Source organism: Hippocampus comes, unplaced genomic scaffold (genome assembly GCF_001891065.2).
Source record: "Hippocampus comes isolate QL1 unplaced genomic scaffold, H_comes_QL1_v1.1 scaffold242, whole genome shotgun sequence".
NCBI lineage: Eukaryota > Metazoa > Chordata > Actinopteri > Syngnathiformes > Syngnathidae > Hippocampus > Hippocampus comes.
Window position 1 is genome coordinate 1,737,492 of NW_017805385.1, and position 21,908 is coordinate 1,759,399.

At 40.6% G+C, this 21,908-nt stretch overlaps 1 protein-coding gene across 1 annotated transcript in view; it reads left to right on the forward strand.

Moving 5' to 3' along the window:
- cdkal1 (CDK5 regulatory subunit associated protein 1-like 1) overlaps positions 1-21,908 on the forward strand; it is a 201,470-nt gene that overhangs the window by 169,566 nt on the left and 9,996 nt on the right. Inside the window, exons 13-14 of the mRNA XM_019872988.1 lie at positions 16,376-16,459; positions 20,681-20,845. Coding sequence (XP_019728547.1) covers positions 16,376-16,459; positions 20,681-20,845 — 249 coding nt within the window. The remainder of the gene's footprint in view (positions 1-16,375; positions 16,460-20,680; positions 20,846-21,908) is intronic.

Genomic DNA, 21,908 nt, shown 5'->3' on the forward strand with positions numbered 1-21,908 from the left:
CAACAAGCGTGAGGCGTCAAGTGTGTAAGAGAGAGAGAGAGAGAGAGAGAAAACTAAAAAAAACTAACGGGTAAATGTGATGTTTCACCTTGAGGGTTAAACTTTTTTCCTGTAAAACTATTGTATCCAAAAAAAAAAAAATCATGTCTAATTATCATATACTGTATTGTGAATGATAAACTGCTTCCCCCAAAATCTTGTTGAAAGTATACGAAAGTGTTTGTTACCACGTCTGCCTTTATCACGTCACACAAAAATGGATGTGTGTTTTTGCACAGGCGTTTCAACATTCATACTCTGACGAAGACGACCAGGCCGCATTGTAATTGCTTTGTTTGGAGAGTGTTTTTGATGAAGACAAAACACGCCCTGACAGAAAGTCCTCAAGCTAACGTTGAGGTAAAATACTCCCGCTAGAATTAATTTGCCATCTCAGGGGTAAACATTGTGCTGTATAGAATGGAGCGGCATCACCTGTTATTTGGTTTTGGGTTTTTTTTTCCCTATGGGGAAACGGGAGTCATTTATTTGGATGAAGCACCTGGCAATTATTTGGTGCATGGCTTCTATTAGAGCGGATGCTATCTATCTGCCAAATTTAACTTCTACTTATCTTATTCATTTGATGTGTCATTTTCCATTATATCAGTAATTTTTGCACCAGAATAAAAACATACTGCAGGGAGTCTTTACAACACAATTCCATACGTCCGCTCCGACAACACCAATTCAACTTGATTTTGGACGACACACAGTCTGAATGCTAATGCTCGGGTGGGGTGATTATGAAACAAATAATAATCATGATTATTTTGATTGAGATTGAAATCACATTTATTTAAACGACTCTCCATTGACCTCAAAACTTACTATTTACTGAACGACTACAACTCTACTCATTGATTCATGTCGATTTATCCCTGCCTGCCGAACACTTTATTCTTGAACACTCTATTGTTTTTGTCAAGTACAAAATGATCTTGTAAATATCATGCGAAGTTCAAGCCTCAAGCTTAGCGACAGCAGAATCAAATACGCTTGCACTTGCCATGCAAGCAAAATGATGCATTGAGGTTACTTTCACAATGTCGGGAGCTTTGGCCCAGACGCACTGTGCTGTTCTGCACACGAGTTGTTTTTCTCAGTTTATAACGTTTTAAAGATCGAGAAAAGCCAAAATCACCATCAAATTTTGATCAATCATCCACCCCTAGCTAATGCTTTGGTAAAGTTGTACTTAGAGTAAATATTTATATGATAAACACCTGGAGACCATGAATATGGCCAATATAACGGCCAGAGGACATTGGGTAAATTGCAGTTGCCGCCACAAGTTGAGATGTGGGGTGGGAGAGCCAAAAGAAACCAAGTTGGTTCTACGTCTCATGTTTTAGTGAATAACATTTTCAGCCAAGTGTGGATCAAACAACGGAGGTCTTCGGGTGGACAGGGGCTAGTTTGTTAATCTAATGTTGTATGAATTCATTTCCACTTGCGCTGACCTGTTTATGCCTATAGACCCCCATTGACATTAATGCATGAAGGCTCATGCTCATTAGGAAGCAAATGTATAGAGCTGGCGAAACCGCCATCAGCTGTTGTCGGCCACATAGGCCACGTTCACCACAGGCTAAAATGCCAGTTTACATGTTCTACCCTGTGGCCTATATCGTATGTGAGAAGATGTAACAATGGATTCTCTGAGACAAACAAGGTCACGACATCCTCACAGCACATTAAAAGCTCACAATGACAGCTTGAACCTTTATTTGTCGGTTAACATGTTTACTTGCATATAAACCTTATATAATAACACTCTGTTTTTGGAATGGTCTAGCTGTAATTTAAAAAAAAAAAAAAGAAAAAGAGGTTTTTGCTCAACTACTACTAGACTCTGTGTTATCAACTTTTAATTCAACTCTGAATCGGCTCAGAGCTCCTATTTATAGCCTGTTAGAGGGAGTTTTATGTCCGAGTAACGATATACACAATATATATCTTGATTTTTAAGTTTTTTATTCGACTGGCATGAAATAATGCACTTTTACTCTTAACTTTTCTCCATGTATAAAACATATTTTATTCACAAAGCATAATAGCATGATTAAAACACAAAAGAACACAACTACACAGTGTGTAAATAAAAAAAAAAATACCATTCAAAATATTAGTTAGAGCAACCAGTTTTAAATGAATGTCCACTTTGGTTGTGTACATTGTAATGCAAACCCACCGGCTAGCACAACACTGAAGTCTCATGAGGAGTGATGTTTGACAATGCTACTTTTGCACCACACGACCCGGTATCACATGCACACTGCACAAAGTCCAGTAAATGCAAATCAAGTCACAAGTGGCCAGCGTAACTGATCACAGTAACAGTCACTTCTTTGGGGCAGCTGTGGCCAAATCGTTACGATCACTTGTCACCATGGGAACCCTTGAGCAAGACCCGAACTACTCCTCGGGCACCAAAGCAGCCCCCTTGCTCTAGTGAATGCCACTGACAATGTGTGTTCACCATGATGGGTCAAATGCATAAGTCACTTTCCGTGTGTGCACAACACAAAGCAGATTTTTCATTGCTCTTCTACTTCTCTTGAGCACGTCACCCCTGTGCCCCACATTAGAGAGAGACCAATATTCTTTTTTTCATGGCTGTTACATAGCAACCCAGCCGCTGGGGGGCAGTGCCCTCCCCTGGGGGTGCACTGTTCCCCAGTGCCGGTCCCAAGCCCGGAGAAATGGGGAGGGTTGCGTCAGGAATGGCATCCGGCGTAAAACTTTTGCCAAGACGACCATGCGAGTTGGTAGGACGGTTTACAGGGGCGGATGGAAATTACTGACTCGCTGTGGCGACCCCTGAATAGGGATGTGCCGAAAGGAGAAGAAGAAGATGGCTGTTACATAGCGATGGTTTTTAGTCAAGGAGACCACTAACCTGAACCATTTGCTGTGAAAATATTTGTCAAGTGTGAATAAAACAAACTCTAACACTTTGTTTAAATGACATTCAGTGTGTTCATTCACAGCTTTTCAGATTTACAACATGTTCATTTGCCATATTTGTCTTCAAATTCAAACAAAAAGTGCTATGAGCTCCCAGGCTCAGCAGCATGTTTTAGAAAATTCAATAAAACTTCAACAAATAAATCACTCCCTTCAGTAAATTGTTTTCCAAAATGTCAGTATTTCTGAAATCGCCATGATTCACATTGTTTTATCTTGAAACAAAAACAAAAAGTGCAAGGAGTCCCAAGGCGCAGCAGCATTTCTTAATGCTTGAAATAACAGTGAAACATTATAATAATAATCTTCCAGATTGTTTAAGAAAAAAAAAAGGCTGATGTCAAAATACTGTCTGTTAAAATGTCCAAATACCAGTACGGATAATTGGCATGACCAAACAGTTCACGCTTTTTCGTGTGACCACTGGCTTGATCATGAATTGATTAGTCATGCCTGGATAGTGAAGTACAAGAATAATGTAATTGAACGGTGACTGTTGTTGTATTGCTGTTATGGAGGCTATGTAAGTTTAACAACTGAGCTAACCCAATGCCCTGCGCATTAGTATAGTATAAACAATAGAGGGTGATATCATACGGGAGACGTTTCAAAACTGTAACTTGGATCCGAGCTCCTAGTCTGCTTCATCGAGCTCTGCGGAGTGCGGATGCTTTACTTTTGTCTTGTCTGCCTGTTGGTTTGAAAGGCACAGCTGCACATTAGCAGTCTCGCCTCTGTCTGATTACTACCTGTTCCCTTTGATGAATGTTTGCCGTTTGTGGGGGTGTGCTCTCTGAGTCACTTTGAACCAGAAGATGCCCCACCTCCTCCCTCAGGATAAATCATTCGACACCATTGAATTGCTAATATCAACCGCATTTAAGAGTCGTTTGCTCCTTTAAAGCGTATCCTGCTGAATACAATATGACTTTTACTTGGGGGGGGGGGGAATTTGGGCTTCTCCCTTCGGATAATTGCTCTGTAGATATATGCGATGTTTTACATTGTCAAGGTGCCATTTATTGATTGTTGCACTTATGACGGCAATATAAGATGACATCAATTTGAACGACGTGGTGTGTGGTAATCCAAGTAAGATGTTTTATTGTTCTTGACTTAATTTCCTGCAATGATTTTGCAGATGGGAGGCTTTCGCCCGAGAGCGACGGCTTCCTGTCCCATGACAGAACGCCTCCAAGTTTTGCTACACCCTAATACGTACTGTTAGGCTTTGTTGGCTTCACTCAGTTTTACTATGTCGCACTAGGTTTCTTATCCACACCTTGTTTGTTGTGGCAAAATTCTGGATATAATGATCGCATCACCTCATCTTGTCATATCTCCATCCCATTCCGTCCATGCTGGCTTGAAACCGGGCTTCCACGGACATTGGGGTTGTAGTGTAAATGCAGCATTCGAATCTGCAAAGCACTCCGCCGCGGGTGCTTGTCAGCTCTTTGTCTTTATTGTAGCCTCTGTCCTTCTTGCTTTTTAAAAAAATGTGAATTCAGCTAATATGTACTACAACATGTCCATTTTCACTTCAACTCTCGATGCCCCTTCTTTGACACATCTTAATATGGGAGCCTACATGCCGTGCTGTAGTAGGCACATTGTCCATACATTGCCCAGTAAGGCTTTTTTTTTTTTTGCTCTGCCTGTGTGGCAACTGAACAGCCATGACACATTAATCTCCTCTTAGCCCTGAGTGAGTGCCATATGTTATGCATTTGCATTTACAGGTATGTGAGACCAGTTCATTTTCATAGAAGTGATTTTATATTTAAATATACTGTCATTATTATTGAGGCAACTTATTTTTTAGCTTCCGCTCTTTTTCACATTCGACTTTTTTTCACTTGGATTCATAGTAATGAATAGACAGTAAGTTGAGCTTTAGTCTTGCTACACACCCCAACAGAAGTTTGAGTTAAACTAAAGAAAAAAAAAATCAAACATGAACAAGACAGCTTCCGTTTGAATATTTTTAACCAACCCAATACATTTTTTAAAAATGGCATTTGGACGAAGACTAAAGTCTGGGCTTTTGTATTGCAAGTATAGTATATTAAAAAAATAAATAAATAAATAAATAAAAAAACCTATTGTGCAATATGAAATAGGAGCAAGTAGAACATGCAATCAATATCTTGTCGAGTTCTAATTGGAAGTGTGGCTTCTAAATTCTGGGTTTCTTGATTTGGATATCAAAATTGGAATGAGCCAGACTGAGGAACCATTAGAGGAAGTTTCATATTTTGACAACTTCAATACAGCTTTGCCTCTGAAAAAAAAATACAATCTTGTGATTAATGCCACACTGCAAAGTCAATATGTTGTGTTTGATATCAAGGCAGGAAGTATAGGTTTGTGCCGCCAGCTACTTTCGGATTCATAGACAATTAGGAGTGAAACTGCAACAGAGTGGGCAACATCCAAATCTGTTCACATTTTTTTTAATTGATACATTGGGCGAAAACGGGTCTTAGTAACAACTTGATCTATGTAACGATAACCAATTCAATCCAAATATCTCAACAACTCCTGGAAGGAAGACACAACTATTGAAAGAACAAAAAAATGTTTTACTATGCCAATAATGAATTCAGAGCCATTTGCTGTAGGCAATCGAACATTTATGCTGTATTCTACTGACACACTAACAATCTTGATGCTTTTTCTTGCTGACCTGGCTAGAATGGCCGAAATGTCTCTCTGCATACATTACAATGGTCACCCCAAGCCTCCCACCTCCCTACAGGGAACTGTATTACGTGGGCTTCATGCCTTCCATACTCTCTGACCTATAGAGCACACGTGCTGTGCTATCAAGGCCTTTCAACCTAAAGTTCTCTCCACACTACACAATGTCCAAAACAATAAAATCCCTCCGGCTCTGCACTTGGTTTTGAAACTTTTCCTTTTTCCAAACTTGGATTGCTGGACAATCCTCTGAATTTGTACTGAAATTACTGATGGAAAATTAACCTTTTTCTCATCTAAAAAAAAATAGTTGCACTTGGAGTACCTGCTCAACAAGTGCTGGTTGCACAGGTGAAAATGATCACTTCTGAACAGTGAGACAGATGGGCAAACACCAAAAACTAACAAACATGGGGAAAAAAATAAATCAATAAAACTAATGCATTTAAAAAAAACAAAAGTCATAACTACCTTTCATGAAAAATTCAACTTAGAACGCATACCCACAGGAAAACACTTAAGTGACTTTATTTAAAGATGGAAAACATTCTGAAATGATTCGACGTGGTGGTTGCCACAAAACCTTTGCATTTTCACTTGGGGGTGTAGACTTTTTACATACACTGTATGTAGTGTTGTACAACAATTAAGGCAGGAAATTTTGGTCAGGCATTCAAATTTTGACTTAAAGCTATTTTTTAAAAACAATACATTGCACAATATGACCGACTTCCTGTTAGAAACCTACCATGTCGTTTACGCAGTAAAAATTCTGTTTTTTGTCGATGATAGGACCCGACGCAAATATTTGTGGCATCAATGAAGCAAACAAAATAAAAAGGCTTTACCGTCGAGCATTTAATCTCTTTCCTCACATTTTGAATCCATATTTCATTTCTTAGTAAAAGCCAGGAGAAGGGGAAGATCAACGCATCACAGATGATGTGCAGCCTTTTAACCCAGTCAAACGTTTGGCGGACGAGAGCCTTCCCTTATCCAAAGAGCCGCCAGGATGGCCTTGTAACCCAGAGTTTGTCCCCCCCGCCCCGATCCCCTCCTTCCCTCACTTATCGAAACACATGCATACCGCATGTAATCTCTCCTACTAAGAAAACAACTAGGGGGCTAGCCTCCAATTGTAATTAGACATGTCCGCTAGATTGGCTTTCCTCTGCATGTATGATTTGCTGTCTTCAGGTGGGGCCTCCAGCAATCACAATCATACTCCTAGCGCCAAGGCATTATTTTCAGCCTCAATTATATAGATTCATGTGGATGTATAGCTGTGTGCATTACACGTTCACTTCCATATTCTGCCCTTCGTTCTCCCTCAGACACACACTCAGTCCAAGGCCTCCAGGCCCACACAGACATAATGGACAATCAGCCCTGACAATCACAGCCTACCTCTGATTGATGCAGCAGTTGCAAACACATAGGCGCTCTAATGCCAAAGGCTGGTTCCCCACAAGCTTGACGCACAATCACATCCACGCACGTTCACACACTCCTATCATTCAATGAATAAATAAAAGGTGGATGTATACACCCCACACCCCCCACCCTCATATTATTAAACAGTGACAACAGATTTCTTGCTTAAGCCAGTCGTGCAGAGGAGAGTAACTCATGATAGGACCTTCCAGAACCAAATAAAATGGCAATTTTCCACTCCTCATCAAGAGCTCGGCTCTACTCTGTTTTTAAAATGGGGCTGTAGCAAAATATACAACAAGCTCGGCAGAACAAGATTCTTCTCTTATCAGATGAGACGATTATTTATTAATTTCTCCATTATGTAAGCCTCTTGTGGCCTCGATGTTTATGAAAATGTTGCTTTTCTAATACATCTTGAAGCAGTTTAAGTCTTTAACCAAAAAATAACGGCAATTTTAACAATGTAAAAACCCCAAAGTGAGGGTCACCACTCCATTTGAATCAGGTGTGTTGGAGGAGGGAAACATCTAAAACATGTCGACTGTAAAATGCATTTGGAAAAAAAAAATGCAACAAACATAATAGGGTCATGCACGTTTTATAACGGGGATCTCTGTCAATGTTTACAGACTATTTGATCAGGAGTAAATGTAAATGATGCAAGAATATGTTACCAATGATGTCATGATAAAACTGAAAACAAAATGAAATGGGCTGCCGATGATGATGATAATGTTGAGAACTGCTTTTGGTTTTATATATATATGTATGTATATATATATATATATATACATATATATATATATATATATATATACTGTATATACCTGTATATAAGTAAGTAAGAAAACCTTTATTAGTCTCGCAATGGAGAAATTCCCAATTCACAGCAGCAAAGTTATGAAAGGAAGACGTAGAACAACAAAATATAGGAGCTGCTGGAAAGGCAGCCACTCTCGCGGCGCCATCCTGAAGTCAAAATAACAAAAATAACACAACACATAAGACACAGACAGTTGTGCAATCTTCACCACTTTCCTGCATACACTTTGTTGTCTGAAGCAAGATCAGAATTCTGAGATTAAAGTCTCACTTTTGTAAATTGAGAGGTTCATAGTTTTGTAGTGGATAGCTCTACTTTAGAAATGGGCAAAAGGAGAGATGGAATCCTTTGAAGGCAGCTTTTTATTTTCCCACGTCTGCACCTCCGCACGAACGAACGAGACGAGAACACACTTTCCCGGTAACACAAAACACTTCTTGGTTTCCTTAACCAATCAGATAATATCAACATAAACTTGTTTAAACAATTATTAAACGGAATATAACCTACGTAACTGTAACACAAAAGAATATAATGCTCAAATATAAAATGAAAATAATTAACCAATCACAGCGGCAACGGGAGTTGTGAGCACATCTGGAATCACATTTTTACTTGATGTGGTGACTCTCTCTTGCATATCTACAGAAAATGCTGACAATCGGCATGGTGGGATGGTGGCACATGGTTGCTTCCATATTATATGTAGTTTGGTTACAACAATCAACTACCTCGATTAAAAGACAAAAAAAAATCCCCAGCGGTGGAGACTTTTTAATGTCAGCAACATTTTCAGAAAATTGTGCTTCCGGGGTTGCACACAAACTCAAGAGTTGACATTGCTGACATGCATGACATGACCATGGAATGCTCCACACATTTGTTAAAAGAAAAAAAAAAAAAAACAATCTGGATTTTTTATTTTCATGATTTTTGATTTTGATTTTTCACTATTACGAATAGGAATGAGGAATTTCAAACTACCTTCAGCTTTTCATACTCCAAATTGAGCCAGGTTGCTGGGCTTCATTGCTCGTTTTACAATGGCAATCCCAATTTGACCCTGGATTACATTTCCATTTATTTCTTCTGTCTTTGTTTAGTTACTTTAAATCTGCATAATTTAATTAACGTACTGTAACAACTTTCAAAATTATGACAAAATAAATGAGTTTTTTTGTGGCAACATATGTCACTTTTACGTTTAAAGCCGTCATTCTAGCCCATAAATGTTAAACCAGGCACTGCTGTTGTCGGCGGCACTCACATTGCTGAAAAAACACTTTTCGGTTTGACCAAAATGCAATGTTTTGTGTCATTTCCTATTGAGTTCTAAATATTTTGCCTTTGAGCGGGTGGAATGTTGATTCTTGAGAAATGAAAACGGTGCACAAAGGTAATTTCCACATTGCATTCAACATCGGGAACAGTGATTAACATGATTGAAAACGGAGATTGAGCTGATGCATCAACATTACGACAAAAGCAGCTCGAGTCGCGTGGGAAACGTTCACTTAACTTTATCTCATTGGTGATAATGTTGAACTTGTTCCACGGTACACAGTGTGCACTCATGTAATAAAAGTGAAAGTCCAATATGAAGGATCCTTTGTTTTTCTGTTCATGTTTGTTTATGTGCAGTTATGCACTTTATATCATTCTGAGAAAGAATAATCGGTGAGGGGAATGCAATGACGCGATATTTCAATTTAAAAAAAAAAAAGACATGATGTTCATCAAAATCCATCGAAAAGGTTTTTGTCTGTGGGCAGAGTCTGTCTGGGGCAAACCATGTTCTGTGCCTAAGACTCGCTCCCTTCTCCAACCCTTCCCCTCCACAATCCGCTCGTCTTAAAGTCTCCACCCGGTCTGCCTGGAATAATAAAAGATGTCCTTTGGCGCCGATTAGACAACTAATTAGGCCATAAAGAAGAGATAAGTGATGCTGAACTAGATCATATGGGATACGTGTCCGCTTTCACTCTACCTTCAACCACCTAACTCGTGACAATGATCTACTGGAGGCATTCGGAAGACTCGTCACTGCTCAGTGACGGAGGGGCCTTTCAGTGTTGCGCTGCTATTATTTGAAAGATGTTCTCTGAGGAGCGCATAGATTTTTTTTTTTTTAGTTTGGGGAGTCGTGTTAAAATGAAAAGGCCAAGAGGTGCTTAACACTTTTCTGACCTCATGCTATTGCACAGATATCGTCTCTTTTCTCTGCAGAACTGCCTTCATGCAAGGTCGGTCATGTTAGCTTAAATCGTTCCGGTTTGATTTGAACCCTTTCATGCCCCCTGTAACCTGATAACATGATAAGCTGTCCACTGTAGTAACCGCTGTCCCTCAAAGGGTGAATGGCTTAACTTCTCTTCATGTCATTTTGCCAAACATAGCAAATCCACCCCCTTCCTATCAACACTATTAAGTGTGATGAGTTTGGCCCTCGCTAACGTGCACCCTCGTATACCGGTTACCATCCTCATTAGTCAGATATTATTATTCTAAATAGGGCCAGGGTGTTCATCTCGAAAACAGATGCATGAGCATCTTGCGGTGAATGGACAATGTTTGGAGAAAGCCATCAATTAAAATGAGCGTGGACTCGCTCCAAAAGAGGACACTAATCAAATTGTAACTGTTTTCCCTCCGAAGTGGCTCATCAGCTATGTTTTTAGACTCAACGAGAAGTTTTGTCACTCCTGGAGCTGATAAGATAAGATAAGATAAGAAAACCTTTATTAGTCTCGCAATGGAGAAATTCCCAATTCACAGCAGCAAAGTTATGAATGGAAGAAGTAGAACAACAAAATATAGGAGCTGCTGGAAAGGCAGCCACTCACGCGGCGCCATCTTGAAGTCAAAATAACACAACACATCGGACACAGACAGTCATGCAATCTTCACCACTTTCCTGCATACACTTTGTTGTCTGAAGCAGTTATAGATGAAAGAGGAGAGGATCAAAGTGTCCTTTTACCAGTGGATCAGACGTCATGCTGAAAATGTGCATGTCTGCTACAAGCTAAGTTTTGAAAGCAAACACGAAGCTGTAGCGTCCATTGACAAAAAGAGATTAGTTCACTACTCCTGTCCCACGTAATCCGCTTCAACTCCAAGCCGCGACTCCCGGTTCCACATCCGCATTGGCGCTCTGCGCTAACGCTCCTTTCTTCTCATCGTCGGCTCCTCAAGCCTTGCATCCATCCAGCCGCAGACCGCTCAACAGCACCGATCTCTCCGCTGAACAAACCGGGGCTGTGAAAATGCTGCCCATTACAGGCGCAAGACACAAGCGCCCCGGAGCTGTCCAGCAACGACAGTCAAATGGCGCCGACAATCCTCCCAATCAAAAACAGTGCTGGCATACCCGTGCTGCCGAGAAGGCGCAACCACCAAGCACCAAGTGTCCTCCTTGATGAATGCCGTGGCCAAAAAATGCTGAAAACAGTCCACATCAGGTCCACACGACATAACAACAAACACAAAGTGACAAAACAAACAGAAAAACAACAAAAAAAGCAAGGCTCATGAGAGCACTTGCCGACGGCTGCCTACTCGGGCGCCATCTTGGACTTCCTATTATTATTCCCATTTCATTCTTTGGTTCAGAATCTTGAACCAAAGAATGAATCTTGTTCTGCTTTTGGTTCATTGTCTGTGAGTCCCCTGAGAAAAAATAATCATAGAAAATAAAAGTCAGAAAATTTAAAGTTGGCTTGCAAGAGAGAGAAACTGATCGTCTCTGCATGGTGTCTTGTGTTATCATTCCTGTTGGACCTTTGAATCATATTTTCCCTGCCGCTATAGATTTGATTCAGAGCTATTTGAACTGAGTTTGTGAGGGTCAATCTCACATCCTATTTTTCACTTTAGTTTTCCACTTTAACTGCATTAATCTGTACTGTATGTCTCTCAAGGCAGTTTATTTTGGGAAGAGAGTAATTTTGCATCTATAGTTCCACATATTCAAATACAAATGTTTCTCTCGTCTGTGGTCTGCTCACTAAAAGCGAGTCTGTATTTTGCCGCTTCACAATGATAGTTCAACTCTGCCTTCGAGGAGCCACACAGGGCTCCCTTTGAGCGGAGCCGCAGATTTGTGCTCAGAGGTGTTGATTTTTATGTATGTAATAAATTAGCATTGGTTGGACAGGAGGAAGGCCAATCACATTCCACACTGTTTCCACTGGGCTTGTGAGAATGTGTTACACAGTCGGCTGAAAGTGTGCATAGGAGAGATAAGGAGTAGATAATGAATTCAAGTGATGGGTGAAGAAATAAAAATGTGTGCATTACTCAGACAGAATTATGCATTGGTGGAGGTGCAGGATCTTTTTAGACTCTTTTTCCAGTCAAACAAGAGAGATAAGAGGGCAGTGTAATCTTGGAGGAAACATACAAATTAGCTATAAATATAAAATAAATGTATATTTTATCATTATTATAATTATTATTATTATATTATTATTATTATTTTAGGTTGTGCTGTTGTGTATCGAAATTGAATCGATTCAGGAAATTTGTATCGATACCCAGCCCTATGTATACTTTCTTCAGAAGCGTTCCATTGTTTGTATGCACTGGTGTTGCTTCCACACCCTCCTCCCACGTAAATTGATTGCAGCAGTCCAACTGCCATTCCGTATGGTTTGTCGTTATTCTGTTTGCATCGCTGAAAAAGCCAACAAAGTGGCAAGGGATTTCGGATGCCGTTTGAGTGACTTGCTCCTTTATTTATGACACAGATAAAAAAATTAAAAAAAAAACATTGATTACAAATTCAAAGCCACGGTGCTGTCATTACCCATGTTATGATGTGGATTAATTAGCAATTAAACTCATGATCCCATAAATCTGTTGCGGATCTGCCATGCACCGTGGGATGTCGTCTTCTGGATGTTGATGCAAATTAAAACTCCCTGTGCATAGACATGCTGCTTGGTGGCCTGCGAGTCAACTGATTGAGTAAACACGAATCCAAACATGGTCAGTCTGTAGCAGGAAGCGCACTAGCAAAGACAAACTTAAATTATTTTGCATGCAAACACACAGCACTCACTGCGTAATTGACACGGGAAGCTCACCAACTTTTGATTTGCCGCAAACGTATTTCCATACATGTCGTTGCCAATGCAGGGGATCTGTCCATGCATGCTAATCCCATTCGCACATACACTAAGCCAAGATCATTCCTGCTTGCTGCTTATTTAGGTGGGGATTGGATATTATTAAGGCAGGACAATGCACACTCACACGCATCGTGGACATCTCAGTCTCCACCAAAATATATCTTTAAATCTCAGTACAACATTGATGGGTTAAAAATGAAAAGTCTCAGACTGGTCACCCACTGCCCATCTGGGCGATTTAAAAATACAAATAACCGGCCTTGTACTTACAGTACTATGTGTACTAAGACAATATGCACTTAAGTCGACAAGGCTTCTTCAGATGTTGAAATCAGAAAACAAAGTACTTAGTCTCACGAGCTACGGATGTGAAGTCCCACAAAGAAAAAAAACATCTGCCTCCAATCCGAAGTAGCAAAAATCCAAATGTTTGCCTTGCGTTAATCACGTTCAAAGGGTTTGTATCCTCCGAAATGTGCTTTAAAGTGTGTGATGTATTTAGGCTTTTGGAGCTTGTTCGCATGCTTGTGCAGGTGGTGGCTGTGTTGGAACACACACATTGCAACGTTACGGACAGCCCAGAGATTGAAGGGCATATGCCTGAAGACTCAAAGGGGAAAGGAGGAAGTAGGCGGCAGATGTGTGCGGAAATGCATATTTTCACAGCCTTACTTCTAAGGCCTTACGAAGACAGATTGCTTGGAAAGTGATCAATCAGCTCGGTTTTCAAGTATACAGCTCCGTACAAATAGTATCAAAATGCAACTCGTGGTCATTTGGCCTGCAGGACATTTAATACCCCACCATTTAAAAAAAACAAAACAAAAAAAAATATATATATATATATGTAGCAGGAGGGGTTCTTGGTGGTTAGTGTTGTTGGCTCTATCTTGCATTGAAGTTGTTTCATCTGCAGGATCCAGTCCCAGAATGATTCTTGCATTTTGGTTATCATTTAATATGCAATATTTCTTAATTAAAAAAAAACAAAAAAAAAAGAGACTTCAAGTGGTTTGTACAGAGTGGTTTGTACAAAATGATTGCAACCCATACTACGGATGATAAAATTGCGAATCATAATGCGATTCATCTCGATTTTTCTAAAGGAAGGGAGAACACCTTACCTTGAACAGCTTTTTTTTTCTGAAATTGCCGTAGATAAGTGAGTAGAGGACTATTTGTATTTTCAGAAAGTGTCATTTAAATCTGCGCTTTGCATACGTTTGAAGGAAGTTCAATTTCAATTTTGACCTGGACAAAACGGTAGTTTCCAGGTGGGTCGGTAAGGTCATCACCAAGGGAACTGTTTCGGACCTGAGCTCTGATCTGAAGGGGTGCAAACTCGATGACGTTTGAGTGTGAGGGTTGCTCGGGGTATTGATGCTCTCAGGGACTCAGTCACTAAGGAATCAATTTGGAGGCACAACTTGGAGCTCGACATTCCTTGGGAATCACTGGGGCGGATTTTGTTCATGGACCAAAACCTGGACCTTTAAAAAATTTCAGATTAAACAGTAGCTCACCCAGGGCTATAGGGACAAAAGAGAAGTTCTTTGTCATTGGCTTTGTAAACATTTTTTATGTCAACTGGGACTTTTTTGATTTGTGGTTCTCAGACAAAGCTCACTTTGTCCTCTCGGGTCATGTGAACAGCAAAAACTGTATTTTGCTTCTCACAGTTTCGCACGCTCCATGCAGGAGTGGCTCAGGCACCATGGTGCCTGGACATCTGGAGCACAATTGGGAAAGGCGATAAAATTTAGACCACGTGACTGAATTGTTCGCAAATGAAATTAATTTGTGTGGCCAATACTATTATTATATTATAAATAAAGCAATTGCATCATCAGTTGTACAAATAGCAGGTACAGTTCTTGTTTGCCGTCATTTTCGGTCACTCTGTATTTCAATTCCTTATGGCGTGAAAAGAAAGCACCGGAGAAAGAAGCGATTTCCGCACGGCTCACGGGCTTCACGAGGGCTGTTTCTCTCTCACTTAAAACCAGGGAATGGGCGTGTGCAATGGCGTTCCTTGCAACATGGCTTAAGAAACACCTTCATTTGTCGACCAATCACATGACAGTGATGACCCCCGGCCATGCTGGACCGGTGTTTCAGAGGCATAGTACCCACACAGCTCTGAAAAAAAACGCAATGGAAAAGCAACCACACAGGGTGGAACTACCGGTAGGTGGGCACAACCGATACAATGGAAAGGGGCATAACATGAACACGTTTCATTAATTCGTTCAATTCACTTCCAGGCTAGCAGTCATTCATGAACTGCCTCCAATATGTTGCTCCTCATCTCCACACCACAGACCCAAGTAGTATACATCTGTTTTTGCCGTGTGATCCTTATGAGAGCCTTTGGCCATCTGGGCTGGCTTAATGCCTCTTAAAGAGGCAAAAAGAAAACAAATTGAAGCAGTATTGTGAAAATGCAAAATAGCCGGATTACCTAACTACAGTAGTTGATGTGAGAGAAAATTAACTATCACAAAAACATTCATTTTCTTTGAGAAAGCCATCCTAAGAGCCCCATAGTAATTGTTGTATCTTTTACTATGTGTAAATTTTTCATTTCAGTTGTTGTGACATACTTTTCATATTTTGCAAGGCCCTTGTGTGCTTTTGCACAGTTCTCACATCATGATTGTATTTCTTGACTCTTTAAAGCACACTGAATGGCTCAGTCGAAAGAATTGTGCATCGCAAAGCGAAGCGGCCTTGCCGCCTTGCCTTGATTTGCTGTTATCCTGAATGGGCCTTTTCTGTATTTAATTTGCAGCCTTGCTTTTTTTTCCATTCTCCTTTCATCCATTTTTTTTAACCATTTCTAAGGGATGGGGATGAATACTGCGGAAAAGTCTGAAGCAAGCCACCCAAACTGAAGTGGCTCAGGAGCCTTGAGGTTGTAATTAAATATTGTGGTGCAATGAAAACTGAAGAGAGAAACTTTGACTGAATTGACATCGCGATGAGCACAAACATGTGGTGTAATCAAGTTTTCTTGTGTGGGTTAAAGTAAAGTTTGAATGCCTGTGTAAAATGTTAGAGCAAAACACAATAGCAAATGTGTTGGTGTTAGTCAGTCAAACCAATGGCTTGGAAGACTTGGAAGAGATGATGAAATAAAAGAAGACAACATGAAAAATTACAATCCCGTAATCCTGTCTTTTTCGTTTCTTTTTTTAGTGTTAGTATGATTGACATTTCTTTTTTGGACAGCGCAGGCAATAAAACATTTTCCTTTTATGTCTGTGTGTAGGTTGGGGAGAGACAACACGTGTTGGTGACCGAAGAGTCCTTTGATACCCAATATTATGTGGCTCACAACAAGTTCTATGAGCAGGTAAGACATTTAACAATTAAAAAAAATATACATTGAAAAGTACAAATGTTGCTCTTGATCAAGCTACCGTAAGTAAGCTTTTCTTGTGGAATATCTTCAGTGTGGGAAGAAGCTTCACTTATAAGTGATTAGTATTTTTTTTCTTCAATTGCTTTTATTTTATTCATGCTATCAATTCGTTCTTCACACTGAACACATCAGATGAGCGAGCGGCTTTGCTCTGCATGTCACTTGAATTCTCACATGAAGGTGCCACTACCTGCAGCTTCAGCTCTCTGTCTACCAAATAAAGTAGGTTAAGCTGGAATATCACACACACACTCTCTCAAATGTGCACCCGCACCCTACGGTGGTCACAAGAGCATTTGGCAGCAATGACTTTTTTTTTTCCCTTCAAATGTATGAACATCAGCCCTAAAGACATGAACATTCCATCCAACGCACACACAGCTGTTCAGCGAACGTGGCTTCAAAGAACCTCTCTGAACCTGTGAAAAATTAACTTTAAAACATCTTCAAATAAATCAATTTCCTCCGCGCTTTAACTCTCATCAGAAACATGTTTGAAGTTGTGCTTTTTATTAGCAGGGAGGGCAGCGGATGGCAGTATTTTTTCCGCCTCCTTCCTTGCTCCCTCCCTCCTGCTCCCTCCTGCCCACCCCCTCAGCACCTACTGTACTTTTTTTGCATGCTATGAACTCAGGTTGCACGTTTCACGCTCCATGCATATGTTGTGCGTTCGCACACTTCGCACAGGTGCATGAGTGCTCATGTGGGCATGTGTGTCGTGTGTATGTGTTGATTCTTCAAGAAAAAGTGTTTCCTGTTGTTGAGAGAGCCTTGTCAAAATCAATCATTTGATTTGTATGGATTTCCACTGCATGTTTCCAATTATAAATAATAGTAATTAAATTCATCCATTCTCTGTTAAAATTGTGACTTAAGAATGCCAGCATGCGAGCTTTTGAGTTCCTTGGTCTTTTTTTTCTTTTGTACTTTGTGTTGTAAACTTATGAGTGAGCTTCAGCTCAAGTCGTGAGGGGAAAATAAGGAGGGCTACTGACGCCAATGCACTTTTAGGTGCTTTGTAAACTAGCTGAGTGGTGCTGTAAATGGCCAACCAGAGCCAATGCCCTAAGGCAGACATCAACACACAAGTAGGTTTGTCATGATTTAAAAAAATAAAATAAAATAAAAATGCACCAGATACCCTTTTCCAACACCAGAATTGACAGCAAGACCAGCCTCCCGAGTCTGCATCTCCAATGCAAGATCTCGCAATGGAGAGATTCCAGCTCATTTTAAATCATCTGTTAATCATGTGTTAATACAAACACGCCAGTCTATATGCATAATATAGTACTTAATTCACAAGTTGAGCTTTTATTTAGGAAAGAGTAAATTAAAAATTAGATAAGTTGGAAAACATTTTACATTTGAAAAAAACCTCCCAATTAACCACCAAACAAAAACAATAAAAAGTATGAATATCATAATACAGAGCCTGGGCTCAATGTAGTCACTAAGGTACTAAGTGTGAAATCGGGGCTTTTGTAATTGAATACAAAGCTGAGATATTTGCAGGGAGCGCAGTGACTTATTCTGTTGGATGAAGGGCAGCAATGTGATGCACCAGTTGATTGTACCTCATGGAAGCCAATGGGAGGATTTGAGTTCTTTGCCTTTCACGATACTGCCCTGGCATATTTAGAAAAAAGATATATTCCTGGTTTGTGTGTTTCAGTGTTGTCATAGTATATTCCCTTTCTAATTTTGGAAACGCACTTTTATTTACTTTGCTTCTGAATGGCATCAACTTGTGCATTTGTAAATGCTTAGGTGTTGTGACTTTGCTTATGTGAAGCACGTTAACTTGTCTTGGAAATGTGCTGTAAATGTATATTTAAGAATTCATGTTCCAAAGAACCAACGGGACACATGCAAACCGAACTAAAACCGTCGAACCAAAGCATTGAAACGGTTTTCAGAAGCCCTTCCACCGATTGTGTGCGTGTGAGTGCCAACTCGCCCAGCGGCAAGCAACGGCGACTGACAGGAGAGGGAACAAATCAGCCTGATGGAAGGTTGATGACGTATGGGAACAAAGGAGCATGCAAATGACCCGTTATCGAGTCCGGAAAATGACTTTTGTGTCCATTTCATTTATCAAATGATAATTCCATATAGTTATAATGATATCATGTCAGGCTAACACACGAACACAACTGTGTTTGAGTGAAAGCGTGTGCGCACGCATATGAGTGCGGACTGCTATTTCATTGGAAGCATGCAAGAAAAGAATGTGGTGGTTTATCAGAGGCTGGGATGGATTAATGGGTATGAGCTTCGTCACAAATTCAAAAGTTCAGAAGTCAAGTTACCAGCGTACTCTTACATAAGATTGTACTTTAGTTAAATGTCATAACTGCAACTGGGCAAATCGCCCTTGTTAATTGTAAATTGTAATTGTTTTGTAATTGTAACTGTTATGATCGTGTTGCTGATACCCGTTTGACAACATGTAACAGAAAAGGGAGTCAAATTTTAAGAGCGATTCCAAACTGTTCAACCTTCTTGAGTCTCCGCAATATCTCTGAAGTGGCATGTACTATATCCAGACTCTGAATTTGAATTATCCGACGTTGTAGCATTTGTAATCCGACCAAAATTTTATGTAAAGCAACACAAAATGCCAAAGTTTGAACTGGTATCATCAGAGTCATCGTGTGAGACGTCATCATTTCAGGCAGGACCACAGCGCTTTCTATATCAGTCGTTATTTGTTATACTTGTCTTTGTTGTCTGGATGAAGTAACAGTGTTTTTTTACATTCATTCATTCATTCATTCATTTTGGGTTTTCTCCGGGTCCTATCAAATGAAGCCTATCCAAGCCGACTCTACACAAGAAGCGGATGTACAGCGTACACTGCACTGGTCGACAGCCAATCACCGGGCACTTAAAGACAAACAAGCATTGACACTCCTATTCACACCTACGGAGAATTTAGAGTATATACATGTAACATGCGTGTTTTTTGGAATGTGGGAGAAAGCCGAAAAAAATCATTGCAAGCACTGAGAGAGCATGCAAAGGTCATACAGGAAGGCCGGAGCCCAAATTCGAGCCACCAACCTCAGGACTTTGAAGTGGATGCACTAAGAATTTGCTTGCCGTGTTAATTATTGTACATTTCATAAGTCTAAGTAAGAAGAAGTTCCACCGGATGACTAAATCTGTCATTTGGAACATGAAAGAAAACACAGGACTGCTGAACTCTGAGAAATGGGTCCATTGGGGGAGCGAGCAAGGAGAGGCCAAGGGTCAGCTGGGAGGAGCAGTGGAGGCAATGAAATGGATGTGCAAAGCTGTTGGGTGGGTTGACGAAGGGAAGGTCCGAAAGGGAGTGTGAACAAATCACTCGATCTCGCTTTAACCTGACAATTGTAATAAGCAGCTGCCTCACCTGCGTGTGCAAGGAGGTTGTGGGAGCGCGGGGGGGGGTGTTGCAGTGGGGGTTTCCAGTGACATGGGACAAGCTTTTTTTTCATCATTGAATCTCCCTTTAATGGTCCTCAAATGATTGTCACCAATATGCACAATGTCACCTACCTCCTCCACGTCCACTGTTTCAAACCTCTCAGTTTGCTGCCTGCTTACTCTCGCCCACACACACACACACTGTGGTGAGCAGCAGGTGTGATGATTAGGGAGGTGTGGCGCTGGCAGGTAGACGCCACGGCCGATCATATTCCAGCCACTGGATAAAGACTGACAGATTAGCACTGAGCCGGGCATAAATGCGCCGCCACAGCGGTAACATTTCAGCTCCATCATTTCACTTCTTCTGCTCTGCTATGTAGAGGATAGCACACAACTTTATGTATTGGGAAAAGAGTGAGTACAAGATGAACGTGGTATCGGAAATGCTGAAACACTCCATTGAAATTACATTTGAAAATAGTGTAATAAGATGCAAGCACAATGCTACGTTGTAATTGCGGAGAACCATGAAGGTGTCGTGAGAATATTTTTTTGTCCATACATCCATAAAAACGGTTTTGAGGTCACGGTCACCTGATGGCATGATACCTCCTACACACCAAATTCTTCCAAGATAGCCAATGAAATATTCCCTACAAGTCAGAAGTAGAGAACTGTCCACAATTGCTTTTTAAGATAATCACCATTGATCGATTGATTACAATATGTGTTTTACAGGTACTGGTTCCCAAGAGGTTCGAGTTCAAAGGGAAAATGATTGAAGTAGACATCTACGAGGCAGGAAAACACTTCCTGAAAGGACGACCAGTGGAAGACATAAAACCTTTCACTCCCTCCATTGCTGCTCCACTTCAAAAAGGAGAAGTGTCTGGCTTGATGAAGGTACACCCATTCATGCGCACACAATAAATACATACTTTCAATGTTAGTTGACATTTTTTGTACTTCAGCAATCAAATCTGAGATGTTCATTTCTTTACACCCCCGGTTATTTGTTCAACACAAATATCACGTACTTCTTTTTTCCACGATTGCATATTGTGTTCAGCTTTGAATTTTAGCTTCAATGAAATTGTGTATAACGAGGAGGTTGCTACAGCTTCCGTCACTTTATAGATCCTTACGGGATCATAAATTCAGGTGGTTCGAGTAGGCACAACAGTGAGGTGCAAATAAAAACAAGTCGTGTACACATATTTGCGTTCTCCATGCAGAAAAAGCCAACGTGTCAGTGGTAAGTCATCTAAGATAAGCGATGACTGGATAAACCGGCACACACACGAGCACGCACACTGGCTGACTGACACACGTGCATGGACTTGCACAGACACGCACAAACACCATGTTAATGTATCTGTTTCAGTGCATGGTATTTTTCACTGTGACGAGCTGTAGCTTATAGCTCAGGACATTGAGCCACAGAGCAGAATATGATACACTTTCTAATTTCACACTCCATCAACCTTTACTGCCAGACAGCCAGAGAAGGAAGGCAGAGAACAGAGGCAAAGGGGTCGCAGCGATCAAGGGAAGACAAGTCGCGAGAGAAAGTGAAAGGGAAATGGATGGCAGAATGAAACAGGGAATAGAGCGAAGGGATTCACATTAAGGCGACTGACATGTCACTCTGCAATGAAAAGTTCAGTGGTAAAGACCTTTGAAAGTTGCCTCATAAAGTCATTCACCCCATCCAGCACGCACGCACACACACACGCACACACACACACACACACACACATCCACACATCCCCCTCATTAATTTCACTTACACATACCCTCTTTGAACATACGCCATATTTGAATTTATTTAGCAATTTAGCATGTGCTATTTTTGTTGATGGATGGATAGAGAGAGAGAGAGAGAGAGAGAGAGAGAGAGAGAAATACACAACTCACAAAAAATAAGGATATTTGGCTTTCAGGTGAAATGTAATGATATTGCTGA